Source organism: Miniopterus schreibersii, assembly GCF_964146895.1.
Source record: "Miniopterus schreibersii genome assembly, chromosome: 4".
NCBI lineage: Eukaryota > Metazoa > Chordata > Mammalia > Chiroptera > Miniopteridae > Miniopterus > Miniopterus schreibersii.
Window position 1 is genome coordinate 86,790,237 of NC_138105.1, and position 21,399 is coordinate 86,811,635.

Here is a 21,399-nt window from a genome sequence, read left to right on the forward strand (position 1 = left end):
GCCCGCCCGCAGCCACTGGGGGACCATGTGACCTTGAATGGAAGTTTTCACTTCTCAATGACACTGTGCCCTCCTTAGAAAAACAGCCAAAATAACACCTGCACTTTCTCAAACCCGCAGGGTAGTTGTGTTCGAGGAAGTCAATCTGAAAGACCTATAGAATGGAGATATTAGTGTGATAATAATAATGCCTCCTTTTGGTGGAAGAATTGTTGCAGTGTTTAATTCATCCATTCACTCTGTTAGAAGGAGGCCGCCTGACCAGCTAACATTTCCCAAGTGCTCACTCTGTTCCTGCTGCTGAGCTAAGCTTTCCACATGCCCTCCTGTTATATAATTCTCAGGATAAATCCCTGAGGGCAGGGACTGTTAATCATTAGCACCTTTTTACAGATTAGGAAACTGAGGCTCAGAGAGGTTAAGTAATATGCTTATTTCTCTACAGCTAGTAAGTGGCAGGTGACGGATTTGAGCCCATAGCTCATACTTAGCCTAGGATTCCACTTCAGTACAAATGCCTTACTCTTTTCACTTTGCTTCCAGAATGTCAAACAGAAAACGACAATGCACATCTTTTGCTTACCGAGAGGCAGGGCTTGGGGTGTGGGTAGTCAGAGCCTGCATTCCCAAAGCCAGGTTCTCCTGCAGCCGTCCTGCATTTGTCGGGCCCAACTCCTCTTGCTCAGGCTCTACGGTCATCTCAGCCGTGGGCCGTGGTGGGGCCTAAAGCCCTTCTTGGAAGTAAATTGCCTGTTAGCCCAATGTTATTACATGTCTCGGTGACTCCAGGCCACTGCATTGGAGTTTGTTGTGAAGACACGAAATTTAAATATGCCATGGAGACCCCACACTGAGAGGTGGCAGCTGTGTCTGGCAAATGGCGCTCCCAGAACACTGTTCATTTTTAAATATTTTATTAATTTCTCTTTCAGAATGACAAAATGGCCATGTGTTCATAGACTTAGAAGGCTGCATAACAGGCAGGACACTCGGGCCAGAAAAGAACTCAGTTTCCACGTATACCTCTGTTAAAATCTCCAGGACATTTTCTCTTTCTGATGGACGTGGAGTTGGCAGTGACTTTCAGCACTGGAGTTAAAAACATCTGATTTCCTTCTGCCTTAGGCAGTGCGTGATCTACAAACACACAGAGAAATCCATTAGAGAAGCTGTATTTACCAGGGGAGCAGAAAGGTGGTATTAAGGAAATAAAGACTCCTAACCTACTGGCTCTGCAGGCTGTTCACTTACGATTCTCTTCAAGGGAAGCGCAGGGTTATTGTGTTAAAGCAGGAAACCTGTCTGCAGAGCCCAGAAGAAACCCATTACAGGAGAAAGGTCCCGGCAAGTAGGAGTCAGGAAAGGTAAGGAAGGGAAGGTAGATTAGAACTGGGAGTGCATACGGAGCGTGGGGGGCTTTATGGGAAATTTCAACATTTATAAAATTGGATATTTTAGTAGGTATTTCTAAAAGATAAGAACTCCTTTAAAACATAAACTCAATATTATTATCACATCTCAAAACTAACACTATATCCTTAATATGATCAAATATCTGAGTCAGTATTACATTTTCCAATTTTCTTATAAATGTGATAATTTAATATGTGTGATGGTTTGTTAGGATCCAGATAAGGGCTTATCATCTATAGCTTCCCCCTCCATCTCTCTTTTTTTTTTTTTCCTTGCAATTTATTTGTCGAAGGCACTGAGTCATTTGTCTAGCAGAGTTTCCCAAAGATTATATTTTACTGATTGCATCACTGTGGTGTATTTTTATGTGTTCTGCTGTCTTCTCTGTTTCCTGTCAGTTGGTATCAAAGACTTGGTGAGATTCGAGTTTTTTGTTTTGGCTCCAGCATTCCTCATAAAGTAATGATGTGTTTTTCCATCAGGAGACGCATAATGTCGGAGTCTTCATTTAGTAACAATTGATGGTCAGCACCTATATCCATTTGTTTATTAGGGGTTGGGAAAACGGGAATATTTTAATTCTGTCACTATTTCTGGAGAAAAAGAACTTCATAGAGGGAAACATCTCTGTCTTCTGCAACTTGGTTTTCTAGCAGTATAGTTTGTATGGGAAAGATGGGTTAAGTGTTTGCTTCTTCCCTTTATTTGTTGATTTTCAACATAAATGTTGGTTCACAGGCGTCCTCCAACAGTAATAAATAAAATCCAAAGTTTTATTAAGTGTCTTTATGATCTCATGGATTGAAACATATTTGATATTGTTTCAAGTCCACTGAGTTATGCTAAGTGGTGCGCACATCACCCCATCTTTGGCCAGTGGAAGCTGCCTCAAGTTGGCTCCTGGGTCCCTTTGACACAACCCTGGTAATCACAGATAGATGGCTGCTTCTTGGCCTTTTTTATAGGACAAACCTAGGCTCCACCCCTTGCCAGCACTTGACCTTGTGCAACTACTCATGCAGTTACTGTTTGCTCATCTGTAAATTGGGAATAATCATAGTACCTACCTTTATAGGGTTGATGCAAGATTAAAATAGTCAAATGTTTGGCAGAGTGTCTAACACAGAGTAAGGGCTAAAAAATGTTTAGTTTTATTATTGCTGTTATTATTTGAATTAATGAAGAGTATTATCAGGGCTTTGGAGCTTACAGATCATTATGCCCCATAAAATCATTAGCTCCTCCTGCAAAATGGACTTAATATTAATGTAAGAAAGAAGGCCGTATTTTCTGTGGATTGGCAAATGGTTTTGCTGTAAAACTGAATGCCACACTTAGAATTCAGAAGAGAAGAGAGAAGAGGGAGAAGCATAGGTGTTGGGAGGGCCTGAAACCACCCAGTGAGGCCAGGTGCCTGCAGAAGCAGAGGGGGAAATCACTTCTGAGCTCCCTGTGCCCTCATGGGATGTGACCTTGGCTGCCCTAATGCAAGACAGGGCCCAGTGTTGAGAACTCAGTGAAGTGTGAATCATAGCTGCTCAGCCCCATCTGCCTTCCCAGCCGTAGGCCTAACAGAGAAACTAGTTTAGGAGCAGCAAGCCGTTGGGTACACTCCAGCTGTCTCAGCCCCTGGCCCCCTTCTCCCCATTTCCTAGTGAAGGAGGTCAGTTCTCTGATGCTCATAGTATTCCTGCCCTTAAGCACATCTCACACCGCCCTGTGATTGGGGGTGGGGAGGGAGGGGTTCCCTGGCGGCACAGTGGGCCTTCTCTTTATTTCCTAATTCAAATGTGCTAAAGGGTTAGCTTGTTATTAATCTTCTTGTAAAACTCAGCTCTTAGATTTTTGTCCACGTGGTCTGCTGTTTTGGTTTTCTTTGTTCCTTGTTTCATGTATGTCTGCTTTTGTATTATCAATCCCTACATTCTCATTTCTTTGGGTTGATTTTTATGCTTTCTTTAGATTTGGAATGGAAAATTCAGTTCATTTAGTTCCACTTTCCTATTTTTTTGCTAATGCATTTAGGACGTTTATTTATGCTCTCTCTCTTTCAGTTCTATATTCTATAATTTCTGTTTGAATTCCTCTTTAGCTATAAATAACCTTGAAGTGTGTTTTTATACATTTTCATAAATATGGGGTGTTTGGGGCTGTTATTTTGCATACTGACTTCTGATTTTATCACACTGTGATCAGTGAATGTGACTTCTGGGAGACTGTGTTTGGGAGAACTTGATGGCCTAAGTCATGGTCAGTTTTTATTAACATTTCACTTTTGCTAAGTTGGGTAACTGTGCTGTTCAGATCTTCTTCAGCTTCCCTGCCTGTAAGTCCTCATTGAAGCCACTGCACTCTGCTAGCACCCAGACACAAAAATCTCCACTCAGGGCTGATTTGTTTGGTGCGGCTCACAAAACACACGCAGGCCAGTGGCTGGCTCTTCCATTGTTGCAAATAAGGTTAATATTGCTGGAGTCTGAATTCTTTTAGCTCAGCTGAATTAGCTGGTACAACCTAGGCTCTGGTTTCAAGTGGATAATCTTGGCTGTTGCAGTCACGGATATTGGTGCTGAGCAATCATTTAAGCGGAGAACTGATAAATTTTCTCATGAAGAACAGTGGGCTGACCGTGGCCTGTGTCCTAGCATCAGGCATTATTCGAGGTCCTTTGCCCTTGGTTGTGTGGGTATCACATAACGTCTCTGAGCCTTGTTTCTTTATCAGCTCTGTGGATATGATACCACCTAGCATGCTGATCACAGAGGGTTGTGGTGTGGCTCAGCTGAGATCATAGACATAAAAGTACTTTGTAAACTATGAAGAGATCCTCAAATATCAGCTGCAGGTTGAGGGCACCTTGTGAAGAAATAGCAAGTATGGTCTCAATGCATGTTAATTCCCTGTATTCTCTGGAAGGAGCCTGGACAGGGTGAGACTGAGAGAAGCGTTTGGAGGCCCCTGAAATTCTTCATGGTGCTTCTCTTCCTTTCCCTCAGTGCGGGATACGGAAACTGCAGCCATGACCACCCACGTCACCCTGGAAGATGCCCTGTCCAACGTGGACCTGCTGGAGGAACTGCCCCTCCCTGACCAGCAGCCATGCATCGAGCCTCCGCCTTCCTCCATCATGTACCAGGTAAACTCTCCCAAGGCTCCGGGGGCTCAGGAGCTCTGGGGATCCCCTAAGAGGGTTTGCCCTGCAGGCAGAGGGAAGGGGGAGGTCTGCATCTAGAAGGTGGAAGGTCATGAGCTGATGGAGTCCCCGGCGCCCTGGAGGAGCTGAGTGTAAGGAATAGATTAGCTGGTAAATGTACACCAGAGCTATTCCTGCTCCCCGGGGAAGGCTTGTTGATCTGCTCTGACCCCAAATACCTTCCCGGCTGTTCTTGCTGCAGCACCAACCAGGGCTTTGGCAGCTCTGACCTCATGAATTAAATATTGCAATTTAGAAACCCCTAGAGCCTGCCTGGGTAATTACTTTTCCTTCATGTATGTGAGAAGAGCTCTTCAACTCCCCACAGCAGCTAATGGCTCAGGGAAGTCCGTCACAGTTGTTTGCTTTTGTCCAAGACAGCGAGTTTGTGCTAAACCATGATCAGGTGACTCAAAACCGTGATCACCGGGGCCTGGGGGGGAAGGGCACCGTGCAGCCGGATTCTGGCCTGCAGTAACCCCTGGTCGGGGTGTGCAGGGTGAGCATGCCGTGCTAAGAAAGAATAAATTAATTTGAAATTCTTAGCTGTATTTGACCTTTTGAAAGTTCCTAGACTGTTAAATGAGACTAAATATAGTGCATAATATATTTTTAATTTCGTTCACTGGTTAGATTTATGAAGCACATGCCTGTAGTTCAACTCATAAACTGTTTATTCACATTTTCTAACCCAGATTAAAATTTTAATTATATATATATTTTTATTATAAGCAATACAGAAAAATATAATAAATAAAAATTTCCTTGTAACTATGTCTATACACACACACATTTTTAACATATATGTATATATATATTTTAATATAATAAAGGACTCATACTGTATATATTGCTCTATGATTTGACTTTTTTAACTTAAAATTTATTTAGGATTTTTCCCCCTACCATATTACAGTGCTACCACAGTATTTGTAACCACCATGTGTTACGTATAAGTCCATTGTATGGCTATACTATGATCTATTTAGCCTTTCAGTGTTAATGGACATTTGAATGATTTCCAGCTTTTTTCTATCACAAAAAAATGCTGCAGTTGCTATCCTCGTGCATATGTATCTGCACCTCAGGTGAGTATTTGTGCAGCTGCTGAAGGAAAGCAGTGCACATCCTAACTTTCCCCAGCTATTAGCTGTGGAGAGCGTAAGTCAGCATTTTCTCCCGGGTGCCCAGCTGGGCCAACCTGATGGGGAGCGGAAGTGGGCTCTGCCTGTAGGTGGCTCCTGCCAAGTGTGGCCCAGAGTGGAGAAGATGACAGGGTGATGTGGACATAGCTTTCTGCAGAGATATGGAGGCATTTGTTGGCAGCAGTGTGTTCCCTGGGCACCCAGCCACGTTGGACCTGTTTTCCAATAACGAAATGTTCCCATCCTCCAATTCCCACAGGCTAACTTTGACACGAACTTCGAGGACAGGAATGCATTTGTCACAGGCATTGCAAGGTACATCGAACAGGCTACAGTCCACTCCAGCATGGTGAGTCTCTGACCCTGCCAGGGCAGGAGGGGCTGTGGGCGGCTATTCTAGGAACCCCCTGCTCAGTCAGACCCATCTCCTTAAGCCCATTCTCACACCTAGCCCACCCTGCTCAGTGTCTAGGGCCATGGCGATCCCATATCTTCCAGCTTTGCAAATCCTGCTCACCTTTAGGACCCGACTTTATCCCCACTCTTCACTTCCCTGAGCTTCAATAGCCTTCGGGTTAACATGTGATTTGATCCTGCCTTCTTTATACTTTATAGATTACTGGCTGTGTGGAATATTGTCTTTTGAGCAAAACAAAGGCTTCTCAGAAAAGGGACAGTGGTTTTGGAATAACATGTTGTTGACTCGAGGAAGCCAGTGGCCTAAATTGTTCCCAAGCGGGGCCAGCTGTGTAATGGGTCAGGTGTCTGACCCATCTGTGAGGTATCACCCCTTCCCTCTCGGGCTTTCGTGGATTTTATTCTCATGCAGCCCCGAAATGTGAGGAATTCCAGATTCCTCATTCACAGGCCGTGCCTGCAGCTTCGTGAACCTTTCTTACTGTATCAGCTATACTCTAAAACCTGGTCTTACCATACCCTGCCCATTCATTTAATAAATAGTGTGCTCCTGGGACCTGCAGAGATTGTTCTAAATGCTGGGGAGGGGAGATGCAAGGATAAATAGAGCCCTGTCTTGATTCTCAGTGAGGCAAGTGGGAAATAGACAAGGTTACCGTTTATCAAACATGTTCTATGCAGATATTTTAAATGCATCGTCTCAGTCCTTACCTAAACCCTGTGAGGCAGGTTCTATTACAGTACCCATTTTACAGATGAGAGAACTGAAGTCCAGAAAAGTTAAGTAAGTTACGTGGAGTCCTGCCACTGACAAGTGACAGCTCTACCCAGGTCAGTCTGACTATAAAATCTGTGCTCTAGACTACTCTTTGCGGACCAATAAAAGTCCACAAAATTAATGGTAAATGACATGGTAAAAGTACAGAGTTCTTTGTTTTGAAGGGGCTTCGAATGTGTAGAAAAAAGCTTGATGAAGGAAGTAGCTTTTGAGGAGGGCCTTGTAATATAAATATGTGTACATATAAAATATGTAAATACACACACATTGCATTATAACTATATATATATGGTAGTTTAAAATGTATAAGGTACATTCACACATAGTATCATTGGAGCTTTATAACAGCCCTGCAACTTGCAAAGAGATCATTATACCCATTTTAGGGATAAGAAAACTGATACCTAGAGAAGTTAATAAGCAAGTTGCTCATGATCCCACAGCTAGTAAATCACAGGGATGCACCTGGAATCCAGGACTTAGCTTCCCAGTCCTGACTTCTTTCTGCTGAGCTCTGTTGTCCTGCGTATTTAGAATTTTGCGTATCAGAGATGAGATGGGAAGCGCATCCCAGCGGGTGGAACCAACATGAGCAAGAGCATAGAGGCAAAAATTTTCAAAGACTGCCTGGGTTTGGAGTGTAAGGTACACATAAAGAAATCCCCTGGTATTTATGGAAAAACAGATAAGGGTCAGTGCATAGAAGGTGTATTTGTTTGATATACCACAGACTGGGTGGCTTAAATAACAGAAATTTATTTTCTCATGGTTCTGGAGGCTAGAAGTCCAATATCAAGCTGTCAGCAGGGCTGGTTTCTCCTGAGGCCTCTCTGCTTGGCTTGCAGACGGCCGCTTTCTCACTGTCCTCCCATGGTCTGTCCTCTGTGCGCACACACGTGTATGGTGTCTCTGTGTCCAAATTTCCTCTCATTGAAAGGACACCAGTCAGATTGGATTAGGGCCCACCCTAAGGGACTCATTTTAACTTAATCACCTTATTAAAGGCCCTGTCACCAAATATAGTCCCATTCTGAGGTGCTGGGGTTAGGACTTCAACGTGTGAATTTTGGAGGGACACAATTCAGCCCGTCATAGAGGGTTTTCATTCATTTAAGACAAAAGCAAAAGCAATGGAAAATTTTTATCTGTGGGAGAAATATGAACAGACCTGTGTGTGGGGAGTAACTTTCACGTGTTAGTTATGTGTAGAATGAGTTGTGAGGCGGACAACTGAGATAAAGTTATCGCTGGGAGAAGGTTATCTGCATTGGCGTAGTAAAGGCTGAACGAGGGCGATGGCCTGAGGAACCGCTAAGGATGTGGGTCTGAGAGACCCTGGAGGTGAACTCCCCCTGGCTTACCAGTCACTAGAGGGAGTGGGACTACCCTGACTGCGGTCTCCTAAAGATACCAGGTCAGGGGCACCAATGGGTGAGTCAGAAGGAGGGGTCTGTTTGGAGGGGGATTGCAGTTTCTGTTTCTGCTATAACAGATTATCACAAACTTAGTGACCTAGATCAACACAAGTTTGTTTGCTTACAGTTCTTTCGGTTAGAAGTCCGCCATGGATCTCACAAGGTTAAAGTCAGGGTGTTGGCAGGGCTGTGGAGAGGACTGTTTCTTGGCTTTTTCCAGCTTCTGGAGGCGGCCCACCTTCCTTGGCTCAGCCCCTTCCAGCCAGCAATCTCGTCACTCCAAATCTCCACTTCCACCCTCACATCCCAGCTCTGACTGTCCTGCCTCCCTCTTTCACTTATTGGGACAGTTGTCATTACCTGGGGTCCACCAGATAATCCAGGACAACCTCCCTCTCCACCTCAAGGTTTCTGACTTAATTACATCAGTGAAGTCCCTTTTGCCATGGAGGGTACTGTATTCACAGTTAGGGGATTAGGGTGCAGGCATGTTTGTGGGGCCACTATTCTGCCGACACCGGGATAGGGTTGATACGGTTTCAGGTGGTCAAGAATAGGGTGTACCGTTGACATTCATGATTGATGCCAAAACCTCACTTTCTGCCTTGTGCCTTGCTAAATCTCTCCCTAGGGTACCTTATCAGCGGCAAAGCGTCTGCATTCGATACCCACCTTCTTGTATTTCTCCTGCCTGCACTTGGTGAACCTCTCAAAGGGCGGGCTAGCCAGAGGGAAGAGGGGAGGCAGAGGAAGTACACGAGCCATGTAATTGGCCAGCTACCTGGAACAGTCAGGGCTCTTTGCTGGAGGTGAGATAGGGGCTGAGTGTCCACAGTGAGCGCCCAGAGGTATAGTCTGTCACTACCAGTCCTGAAACTTGAGCTGAACTCACATTGGGTTTAAGTCATAGATATACAGAATCTTACAAAAGTAAAGGGACCCTAGAGATCCTTGGTCCTGCAGCTGTCATCCTGGGCTCCCCACTGGATTCACCTGGAGGGTATTAAGAATCCTGATGCCCGGGCTCCCGCCCCAGGGTTGATGGTTCAGTTCTGGAAGGTCATGGCCTGGGCATCTGGGGTTTTCTTTCTTTTTTTTTTTTAATATACCTTTATTGATTTCAGAGAGAGGAAAGAGAGGAAGAGAGAGAGATAGAAACATCAATGATGAGAGAGTCATTGATTGGCTGCCTCCTGCACGCCCCCAACTGGGGATCGAGCCCGCAACCCGGGCATGTGCCCTGACCGGGAATCGAACCCAGTCGCCTGGATCCTAGGTCGACGCTCAACCGCTGGGCCATACCCGGCCAGGCCATCAGGGGTTTTCAAAGTTCCCCAGGTGACTAATGTACAGTCAGGGGTGAGACAGTGATTTAGGCCACTCTTTACCTCCAAACATGGTAAAATGTGGGCCTGACAGAGCCAGGACCAGAAGTCAAGTCTCCTGTGGCCCCACCAACGGCTCTTTTCACCATCCCATCCTGACCTCTATGTTCCAGGCATAGCTATACAACAAACCTGGCTGATGGTCATCTGCACTGTCCATGCGACAGAGTCCATAGAATTCTTGTCCATTGCCCTACTCCCAGCACGTAGCGCAGGGCCTGGGACCCCTCAGTGCTCAGTCAAACATTCATTGGATGCCTGAGTTGGGACACACGCCTCCCAGTGGACAGCCTGGTGCTAACGAGTAGACCCTGTTCCTCACGTTACTGTCACTTCCCTTTTTTGACACGTGTTCTGAAGTAACTGCAGCAGGAGGCCCACAATACCCCACCTCTGCCACCGGGCTTAATCTTGGTTCTCTGTTGTCTCAAGGACAGCTCGTTACTGATTTAAAAGTGCTGATTTAAAAGTGTGAGTTGTCGGTGACATTTGCTGTCGAAAACAAGCCTATAAAAAGTAATAAACTCCAAATTAAATCTGTCCTTGTACTAGAAAGATGATATGAAAGGACATGCTATGTGGAATAAAAAATAAATCAGTAAGCGTTCATTTTTATATCAATACAGTTTACAAAAGAGATGGTTTAGTAATATTCTTTTTTACTATGTTTTTTGAGGTAGAACATAAAATTCACCCTTTAAAGTGTACAGTTCAGTGTTGTTGTTTTTTTAATATATTTACCATGTTAGACAACCATCACCACTATCTAATTTCCATCCCCTCGAAAGGAAACCCCAAACCCGTTAGGTCGCTCCCAGTTCCTCTCTCTTCCCATTCCCTGGCAAACGCTGATCTCCTTTCCGCTTCTGTGCATTTGTCGATTCTGAGCATTTCCTCTAACTGGATTCTACAGTATGTGGCCTTTTGTGTCCGGCTTCTCTCACGTGGCATCGTGTCCTCAGAGTGAAACCGTGTTGTATACCGTGTCCGCACTTCATCCCTTTTATAGATGGATGCTGTTCCATCCCGTGGATGTACCACATTTCATTTATCCACTCGTCAGCTGATGGACGCCTGGGTTGATTCCACCTTTGCTTATTAGAATAATACTACTGTGACCAAATACCAGAGTTCCCGTGTGGACCCATGTTTTCCTTTCTCGTGGGCATTTAGCAAGGAGCGAACTTGCTGGGACATATGGTAGCTCTGTGTTTAACTTCTTAAGAAACTGCCAGACTCTTTTTTCCAGATTACGTAGTGTGTGTATGTGTGTGTGTTTTTATTCCACTTAATTCTCCTAAAACTCTCTGCGGTTGTTATTGTCACTAAGTGGAGAATCTTAGGTTCAGCGATTTCCTGAAGGCCAAAGAGCGATCAGGCTGAGACTTGAGCCCAGATGTTTGCGCCCTGAGTTCAGGGCTCTTTCCACAGTAGCACTTACTAAGTGAAGCGAGTCACATCACTGTATTTTTCAGATTTCTTTTTCATGCTATTGTCGGCTTCGCTATCCGCTCTGCATTATTTAAAAAAATTGATCTTAATCATTTCCCTGCTTGTGAAATAGTAAGGTAGGCTCTTACAAAAAGCACACGCATTATGGGCCTATGTGATAGGGGAAGCGAACGCTCCACAGAGAGCCTGCTAGCCATCGGGTGGCACATATTCCTCCGAAATATCTTTCATTGTGCAGTAATACACTTTCATAATTATTGCTCTTTGCTTGGCTGATTTAGCCTGTCTGCTGCACATGCTGTTTTGCTACTTGCTTGTTTTCTTCTCACAGAATATCTGGGATGACTTCTGTTGTTGGAACAAGCAGACCTGCCGCCTTCCTTATGAGGCGGCGTCCATGTGTGAGCACTGTGGCCTGCCTACAGAGCCCTTGGTGTCTGGTGAGAGTAATCGAGGCCAGTGCTTCTCAGACTTACTGTGCACTCGGGAGGGTGTCACCTGGGAATGTTTCCGAAATGCAGATTCTGATTCCGTACACTCAGGCAGCGCCCCGAGACTCTGCGTTCCTAAGACGCCCCCCGGGTGACGGGGGCCGCTGGTCCACAGCCCACCCGGCGCGGCGAGGATCTGCAGGCTGTGGAGAAGCCCTGTGGCATCGGCGCCAGTTTCCCCCTGACCAGCGTGTTTTGCTTTTCAGAACGAAATGCTGGAGGAAGGGCACGAGTATGCGGTCATGCTGTACACCTGGCGCAGCTGTTCCCGGGCCATCCCGCAGGTGAGACCGCCCTTCCCCGCTGGCTGCCCGGCTGCCAGGGGGCACTGCCACCCTCCACCTTACTCCCGGTCAGAGAGCTCAGCTTCTCTAGGTGGCAGGGAGAAGCAGGGCGTCTGCTCCAAGGGGGCATGCTGAAAACATTGGGAGAGTTTCCCATAAAACCGTCGCCAACTTCAAAACATAGTGGTTCAGTATATTTTATTTGGAAAACAGTATATGCTAACTGACGACACCCAAACCGCTGCAGAAAGGCATAAAGTAAAAAAGCAAGGCGCCCCCACCTCCTTACCCCCCCCCAAACCGACCTCCCAATAGAGCGTCATCGCCACGGACATGTTGCCACCTGTTCGTCCGGATCTTTTTCGTTGATTATCATGAATATTTCTATGATTATTATTTTGTAAATAATTATTTACAAAAGTGTGTTGCTTCTTACTGATATTGTTCTGCCACTTGATTTTTACATGTTATTTATTTATTTTTTTAATTTTATTTTTGTTTAAAATATTACAGATGTCCCTTTTTCTCCCCAATGATCCGTTCCCCCCCGTTCCTTCCCCCTCCCCAGTCCCTCTCCCCACCATTGTCCGTGCCCTTGGGTTGTGCATATATGCATATAAATTCTTTGGTTACTCTCTCCCCCTCCACCTACCCGCCCTCCTCCATCCCTCTGACATTCGTCAGTCTCATCTATGCTTCCATGTCATTGAGTCTATTCTGCTCTGAAAATAACGTCCATAATAAAGAATATTATGGACGTTATTTTCATGTTGACACATACAGATAATATGTTACCCTCATTACGCTCATCACATAATTCATGAGTCCCATTTTAAAAAAATCAAAGAGGCACAGATGTGTTCCTCTCCCTTCCTCTGATCCCAGCCCCAGGGTAACTACTTATTAATAGTTTGCTTTGCATCTTTCATATTGTCTATGCCTGTAACATATATGAACAAACAAACTCACACTGTTTTGTTTAACAAAAATGAGATTACGTTACTCTTCCTGTCTTGTACCAGCTTTCGCCTGTCGCTTTATGGTGGCGGTCTCTCCACGTCAGATGACACAGACCTGTCTCATTCCTTGCAGCAGTTACATAATGATACTGAATGAGGGCATCATATTTTATCCATTCAGTCATCGACTGTGGATATTGGGCTTGTTGCCCCTATTTTAAGAATTCCTAAACAACAGTGTGAAGAATGACCGCGTGCTTACCCTTCGCTCGCTCGTCAGTTGCGGCTGCCCTGTTAGCAGTCGCGGGTGTGCGTGCTGTGAAAGCATCTGCCACGTGATTCTGATGTGTTGAAAACCAGTGGGCCGAGCACGGGGGGCTCTCGGTGACCGAGTATGGCCAGGGCGCTCTGCCCCACGTGTGTCCAGAGCAGCAGACGAAGCGCTTTCTCTGCTGAGGATCTGGCGGGGCCCCTCTAGGCTCGGAGTGAGGAAAAGGCTGAAGGAAGGAGACCTTACAGATCAATATAGATGTGTGTACGGCTCCTGGTCATGCTACAGACAGACTGAAGGGGCGGACAGTTCCCTTCTGAGGACCAGCCGGTTTCTTTCCTGCAGTGTCTGGGGAGCAGTTTTGCCCCCAGGGCTGCCCTAGCCGCCTCTCACTAGGGTGACCTTGTCATTTCTCATCCTAGATGAGGTGCATTCGAGAGTAAAAAAGAGGCCCATTAGTAAGACAGCAGGCATGAACCAAGACTGCCGGGGCAAATCAGGATGTCTGAGACCCCTGTCCCCACAGGTGAAATGCAACGAGCAGCCCAACCGAGTGGAGATTTATGAGAAGACGGTGGAGGTGCTGGAGCCGGAGGTCACCAAGCTCATGAAGTTCATGTACTTCCAGGTGAGGAGGTCGGGTGAACCTGGATCAGGAGATTCGAGAAGACCCCCACTCTCCTGGACACACGGGTCTGGGTTTGTGGCCATGATATTTATTCATTCATTTTTCAGTGTCCGGGACAGCCCCCACCCTGCGTGTAATTTCCATCCTAGCGAGCACACGATTGTGTTCTGGGCAGGCGGAGAGACTGACAGCAAACAACACACAATAATTCTCACGGCATAATACGTGCTATGAATAAAATAGCATTTTTTAAATCTCTGGGCTGGAGGGCGTCTGCAACATGAGTGCAGCTTTAGGGCCGGCCCCTCAGGAGGTGGCATTTGAATTGAGATCTGTGTGATGAGAAGGCTGGTGTGTGATGATCCGAGGAAGAGGGGGTGTCAGGCAGGAGGAACTGTCAAGGCCAAGGCCCTGAGGCCTGGAGGAGCCTAACGTGTTTAAGAAACAGAGGGAAGCCAGGGAGGCTGCCGGGTGAGAAGGGGGGGAGGTGATAAAAGGTGAGGCCGGAGGGCAGCCAGAGACCCAGTCCTGCAGGGCACCGTAAGCCATGAAGCAGGACGTGAAAAGAATATGTGAATTCTATTCAAGCACCACACAAGCCCCTGGAGGTTTCTAATGGCACGATCTGGTGTGAGGTTTTACTGCATCTGGCTGCCGTGTGGGAAATGGGTGGGAGGTGGGGGCAGTGCAGATGTGAGAGGTGGGAGGGGACAGGAGTGACAGCAGGGACACCAGCTGGGAAGCCAGGAAGAGTGATCATTTAATGGAGAAAAAGAGAAAAGACAGCCAAGGGCTTTCGAGAGGGCAAACTAGTTTTTAAAAAAATGAGGGCAGCTGGTTAAACAGAAATAACCAAGGAAAATTAAGGCAAACAGGTTGATTGTTATGCTCAGGAATGCAGGCTGAGCACTTTGAGGCCAGTCTACCCAGGGCGGAGGTCATGCCGCATACCCTTCCCTGCACACGCTCCGCTGAGAGCTGAGCCTCGTACAGAAATAGACTTCCAGGCACTGGCCGAGTGTGCTGGCCTCCTGGGCGGGGCTGTGGTGTCTGGGAAGGTGCAGATGCCTGCCGCCCGGGGCAGGAGCGCTGGCCTCCGAGGCAGAGAGACCCCAGGCTCCCCCACACTGCGACTGTGTGCCTCTGAGTTATTTAGCACCTCTGACACCTTCAGTTTTTTCCCCTTGGAAAAAACACCTATTTCACGGCCTATTTTTAAAAAGCCAAGTGGAGCCCTAGTTACAGAGGAAGTTTAAGACGTTGAGGCTGCTGTTACTAGCATCATGGACTCTTTAGGAAGGAAGGCCCAAGAAAGACGAACTATCCAGAAACCGAGAAAGGCTCTGAGATCATCGAGAGATGCACTGTTCAGTACAGCAGCCCCATGTGGCTATTTACAGTAATTAAAATTAAATAAAATGTAAAACTCAGTTCCTCCATTGCCCCAGCTAAGTGCTCAGCAGCCACGTGTGATGAGTGAGTGGGTCTCGTATTAGTTGTTGTAGACACAGAAAGTGTTGTTGGACTTGGGCTCTGGAAGGAAAAAGTGTCCCCTGGTCTGGTCTTCGCAAGAGAGGAATTACTGGCTGGTGGGCATCCCAGCCTGGGGAGTGGAGAGCATGTGTACGGAGTAACTTATCTCCCCTCCCCTCCGTCTCGTCTGCCTCCCCCCCTTCCCATCTCCCTCTCTCTCTCTCTCTCTCTCTATATATATATATATATATATATATATATCGATTACTGCTTTAGCCTTGTTTCATGATTGTTGTTCAACTGCTTTTATTGGTAACAGATCTGTTGAGATATAATTCACATACCATGTAATTTGTCCATTTAAAGTGGACAATTCAATGGTTTTTAGTACATTCACAGAGTTGTGTGTCCATTACCAAGGTCAGTTTACAACATCTTCATCACCCCAAAAAGAAATCCCATTCCCTTTCGCTATCACCCCATTATACCCCCATCTGCCCCAGCTCCAGGCAAGCGCCTTCCCTACCCCTTTTCCCGCTCTCTTTTCCTCAATAGCACATGTCACACTGTAATGTACAGAAGTAGTTTATTTTGTTTTCTGTCTCCCGTCACTGAAATATAAGCCCCTGAGGTAGATTTTATTTTTTTTTCAGTTTTGTTCCTTCTTTACTCCAGCGACTAGAATAGTGCCTAGTACGTAGTAGATACTCAGTAAATGCTATTTATTGGATGAATGAACCTCTTTCTCTGAATGTCTTTCTTACTCTCTGTCTCTGCCCCCTTATGTTGTGGTGCCTGGCACTGTCCTAGGTGCTGGAATACAAAAATGAGTAACACACAATGCTTCCCTGCAAAGGCCTGACGAAGGAATTCACTGGTCCAACTCACTGGGGCGGTGGGGAGAAATCAGCTTTGGATGGATGTAGGGACTCCTCGGAGGAAGGCCTCCTGGCGGATCTGCCTTTCTCTAAATGTCCAGGCTCTGACTAGGGCCCCAGGGGAGCCCTGAGCCTGCTCCCCACCTGGGAGCGCTGTGACCCGCGCCCACCCCGGGCTGCCCCGACCTTACTCATGCCCCCTGCCTGCAGCGCAAGGCCATCGAGCGCTTCTGCAGCGAGGTGAAGCGGCTGTGCCATGCCGAGCGGAGGAAGGACTTTGTCTCCGAGGCCTACCTCCTGACGCTGGGCAAGTTCATCAACATGTTCGCAGTCCTGGACGAGCTGAAGAACATGAAATGCAGCGTCAAGAACGACCACTCGGCCTACAAGAGGTCAGCCCCCCCGCCCCCACCCCTCACTTCCCGGGTAGCAGGCCAGGGGAAGGAAGAAGATGGAGCCCTTCTAACAGGCTCCTTCTCCAGAACCAGCCGAGCCACTCCCCACGCACACAGGGAGGGGGTGGGCGGGCCTGTTTTTGCGGTTTGAGGAGTAAGGTGCAGAGCTGAGTCCTGGGAGAACTGGGTTTTCTGTCTCAAGATGGAATCGGATCCTCATTTCCCCAGCCTGCGGAGCAGCAGTGTCCTCTCTTGTCCCATAGAGGACAGGACCAGTAGGATCATCATAAAATGGTCACATTAGTCATTCCTGCAAGACTCAGAAAGCCAGTTCATGAAAGATGGGATGGATTGGCTCCCAGAGCTGAAAAGTCCCTGCGTACCTGGATCCGGGTACCCAGACGATGCTGGTCTGGTTCCCCTCCGCCCCCCAGCTCCACTTTTCTCCTCGATATGGGCTCATCTCAGGGAGACCGTGCCCTGTGGTGGCCTCCTTGGGCCCATAGCCTCCCTGGCTTCATAGGAAGGAGAGGATGCTCCTCCTTGAAAATACTTATGCAGAAGACCCAGGGAGGGTTGCCATTGCTCCAGCTAGGCCCTGTGCTAGGTCCCTCATCAGTCACTGTGGTGGGTGGGGACTCCGATTGGACAGGTGCTCACCTGTGGGGTCACTTGGGGGTCAGTGTCAGCTCAAGAGAGAACTGAGAATGGGGAAGGGGCCATTTCTCTCCAGAAATCAAGGTACAGCCACTTCACAGTGGGGCGGGGAGTCAAAAGCAGCAGATTTCCTGTGTTGTCTGGACACATCTCTTAGGAAGGATTTCTGGGTCCCTGATGAAAGAGCCCCTCCTCCTGGAACCACATTGCTCTGGGGCTCCAAGGTAACTGGAGAGAGCAGACAAAAGACTGATTCTCAAAATGCTATCTTTCCAAGTGAGCTGTGAACCCTGGGGTGCCCAGCAGCCAAAGCCCCATCTCAAACCTGACTCAGAAAGGGCACCTTTCACGAAGGTTCCCAGGGTAGGCTGGAAAAGTCTGGACTCCCACAGTCTCTCTCTTCCCATCCTGCGTGTGTTCCCCACACCCATCGTCCCTTCACCTGCAGTCCTGACAGTTTAAATAGACTTTGGTTTTCTGTGTAATACTTTGCTTTAGAAACACTGAGGTTTTTCAGTAAAGAACATAATACGCAACAAAAACAAAGCATCCTGCCCCAGTTCTGCTCTGTGACTGTGCAGTTCACTAGAGATCACTGTGCGGCCCAGGGATGCTCATTTCAGTCTGTCTTACACCTCTGGCTGGTGGGTAGGATGCTAGCTGCCCTTAAACTTGGAGTCTGAGCTCCAGTGCTTTCTTGCCTCTTAATTTCAAGTACCCTTATCACAAGCATGTAAACAACTCTAAATGACTCCAGAACATACGCTTTCATTGACATTAGTCATCTGTGATGTCAGAGATGGTTAACCTCGGGGCAGGGTAACTTGGGTCAGGTGGAGTGGGAGCCCATGAGGCCTGTTTAGGCTGGTTAGCTTGAGCGTTCCTCTCTGTCACTCCTGTATTTCAGGGCGGCACAGTTCCTGAGGAAGATGGCAGACCCCCAGTCTATCCAGGAGTCGCAGAACCTTTCCATGTTCCTGGCCAATCACAACAGGATCACCCAGGTGAGGGCAAACTCCATGGTAGTCCTGGCTTGGTGTCCTGGGACACAGGCAGGAGCCTAGAGGTTGGGTGGACCAAGAGCAGAGGAGCTCAATTCAGACCTAACACTCCCACTGCCCTACACCAGAATTAGGCTGGAGACTGGACTCTGATCCCAGCCATAGACAACCCTTTCACCCTCCCCAAATTTCGTCCCCTGAACACCTCCTCAGCCAGTATCCTGCCCGCACATTAGTGTAGATTGAAAGCATGGGTTCTGGAGTTAAACAGCCTTGTTTCCTAACCCTAGACCCTTCACTGACCCATCATGAGACCTTGGGCTAAGTCTAACCCTCAGTTTTCTCATCTGTAGAATGGGACTGTTATTTTAAGAATACTATAAGGATCTATCTCATAGGACTGTTGTTAAGAAATAAATTAAATACTGTACAAAAAGCCCTTAGTATGCAGAACCTGACAAATGGCATGGACATAAAAGATGTAGCTATTATTACTGCCACCACTTGGCTAGGGCACCCCCATTCAGCTATGGCTGTCACACTCTGATTTTATGTAACCTGTGTTGCTCATCTGTCAGTTCAGCCTAAATAGCAAGGATGCCAGCAGGACCCAGGCTGAATGGGGCCCTCCATCTTCAAAGGGTTTTTAGGCTCAAATCTCTCTCAGGGCTGCCACTGGCTTCACTGGGCCCTCCCTATTGTTTGTTAAATGCAAAAGGCTGTCAGCTTTGAGGCTCTGGGTTTCTTTCCTGGAGACGCAGCCCCATGTTGTCAGATCCTTGTGGTAGGAGAAATGTCTTTATACTGCTGTGTCCTGCCAGGAGGGAGACTCCTGCTGGCCCCGCTCTCCTGCACTGGGTTGGGTCATTCCCCCCATCATCTGAGGAATTCATGGCTAACTCCATAGCCTCAAAACTAAACTGAGATTACCACAGGCGTTTTGCTGTGAAGCTGAACTGCTTTTCAGCTCAGCCCAAGAAAGTACTTTCTAACCATCAACACTGCCAGGAAATAAAATGGAGGGCCCCAAGGGGAGTAAGTTCCCTGCCCAGGGAGATGTGCAGGAGCTCAGACCAGCTACTGTGAGTCCATTGTGGAGGATGCAGGCTCCCCTCCCCCTGGTGGTCAGCTGGGGAGGCCGACCGGCCTTTGGTGGTGCGGGTGAGGAGAGTGCAGGAAAAGAGCCAACCAGAGGGGGCGCTGCTGTTTAGTGTCTCCATCAGCAACTGGAAGTGATCCCAGGCTACGAGGAGCTGCTGGCCGACATTGTCAACATCTGCGTGGATTACTACGAGAACAAGATGTATCTGACCCCCAGCGAGAAGCACATGCTCCTCAAGGTACAACCCCTGTGGTCACCCGCCCTGGGGCCTGGGCTCACCCTCTTACCTCCTTATTTAAAATCATTTTTTAAAAATAATATTTATTTTTTCTTGCTTAAACATTTATATAGACTGTGCTGCATATAATGTTTTGTAACCGTTTTTTTTTTCCTTTTAATATGTCATGTATACCTTTCTAGACGTCATTATGGATATTTCTGCAATGTAATGGTTAATGGCTGCCGAGTATTCCATTGTATGGGGACATTGTTATTTAACAAATCCCCACTCATTGGATATTTGTTTGTTAAACTGCACTGAACACTCTTATAGCCCAGCCTTTGTGTACATACCCTTGTCAGGTCAAACTTTCGGGAGGAGAAATGACCAACTCAACAGGAAGGCAAAATCTTCCAGCATTTGCTCTGTTTTGCCAAAAATCATCACATTTGATCCATCGATTTACAAGTTTGAGTTTTAAATTTTCAAGTAATATTTCTCATTGTAGAAAATCTGAACTATACAAAGAAGCACACAAAAAATTAAATCGTTCACAATCTTTCCATCCAGAGGTGACACTTTTAGCATTTTAATGTATTCCCTTCCCATTTTTCTCTGCTTAGGTATTTTCAACATATGCAGTATACATAAATTATACATGTGTAAGCTCTTTCCTTTTTATTAAATGTATTGGAATATTATGCAGCTGATAAATAATGTCATATGGACGAACTTTCCTTTCTTTAGCCATATTTTATTGTTAGCTGCTTAGGATGTTTCTGATTTCTCCCTGAAGCTGTAGTGCTGAAATGAACAACCTCCATATTCTTTGTACACAGGGCATAGCCCCTTTTGATTTTTTTCTTCCCAGAACCTCACCTTTCAAAGGTCTCCTGGTGGTTTTCACTTTTCTTCCTCTCACCCTTGCTGCTCTAAGCATCCCAGGCCCGTTGGAGTTCTTCCTTACACTTCCGTAGCACCGGGATGGAGTCTGCAGGGCTGTGTGACCTGTGACTTGCTCACTCTGGCTTTCCCTGCACAGCCAGAAATCTGGAGAAGGCCCGCGGCCTCTCTCAGCGCCAGTGCTGTGCCCGGACAGCTACCATAGCTCTCCCCAGAATTGCTGCTTCCACAAACTGGGGTACCAATTTCCAGTCCGCAAGCACTCTTAGATGCTGCCGTCGAATTCTCAGACCTCCCTTTTCCCTCACCTGCCTTTAATGCTTAGACACCACAGCTTCTCAGCCTTTGTCCTCAATTTCCTGCATCTTCAATCCCGCCCCAACACTGTTTGGCTCTTGCACGGTTCTGCGGTTTGTTAGTGAGCACAGGTGCCAGTAGGGGGCGCTGTTCACCCCTAGCGGAAAAGGGACACTCACCCCGCAGAATGACAACATGCAACTTTAACAGTCCTCTAGTTCCCTCCGTTATGTGTCCAATGTGACTCACCCATGGTCACATAGCAACTGCGAGCCAAGGGAGGCTCCCTGTATGTTTGACTAAAAGAGCAAAGCAAGCCAGCATTCTGGAAATGATTAAATGGACTGGAATATCAAGAATTTGCCAATTAGGCATTGTTAGGCAAAAAGAAAAAGTTTTTTAAAAGAAAATAAATAAAATCTCCAATGGCTCGTTGGGAATCTTTACATTATTATTGTTTCCTTGGGGAAAGAGATGAATCGTTTTACATTCATTCAACATTTAGCAAGTTCCTCAAGTGCCTGAGATGTGCTGGACCCCAGGGATGCAGCAATAGCACCACTCAGTCCTCTCTCTCAGGAGGGATCTCAGTACGTACATGTTGTCAGACGGGTCCAGGTTCCCATCCTATCTCTGCGATAT

General features: G+C 47.0%; 1 protein-coding gene across 4 annotated transcripts in view; it reads left to right on the forward strand.

Annotated features, from left to right (window-relative positions):
* CYFIP2 (cytoplasmic FMR1 interacting protein 2) overlaps positions 1 to 21,399 on the forward strand; it is a 101,084-nt gene that overhangs the window by 8,864 nt on the left and 70,821 nt on the right. For all 4 annotated transcript variants that reach the window (XM_081136327.1, XM_081136329.1, XM_081136328.1 and 1 more), the window contains exons 2-8: positions 4,410 to 4,549; positions 6,011 to 6,100; positions 11,896 to 11,973; positions 13,730 to 13,831; positions 16,393 to 16,574; positions 18,142 to 18,238; positions 19,447 to 19,575. In XM_081136327.1, coding sequence (XP_080992453.1) covers positions 4,433 to 4,549; positions 6,011 to 6,100; positions 11,896 to 11,973; positions 13,730 to 13,831; positions 16,393 to 16,574; positions 18,142 to 18,238; positions 19,447 to 19,575 — 795 coding nt within the window. In that variant the 5' untranslated portion in view covers positions 4,410 to 4,432. The remainder of the gene's footprint in view (positions 1 to 4,409; positions 4,550 to 6,010; positions 6,101 to 11,895; positions 11,974 to 13,729; positions 13,832 to 16,392; positions 16,575 to 18,141; positions 18,239 to 19,446; positions 19,576 to 21,399) is intronic.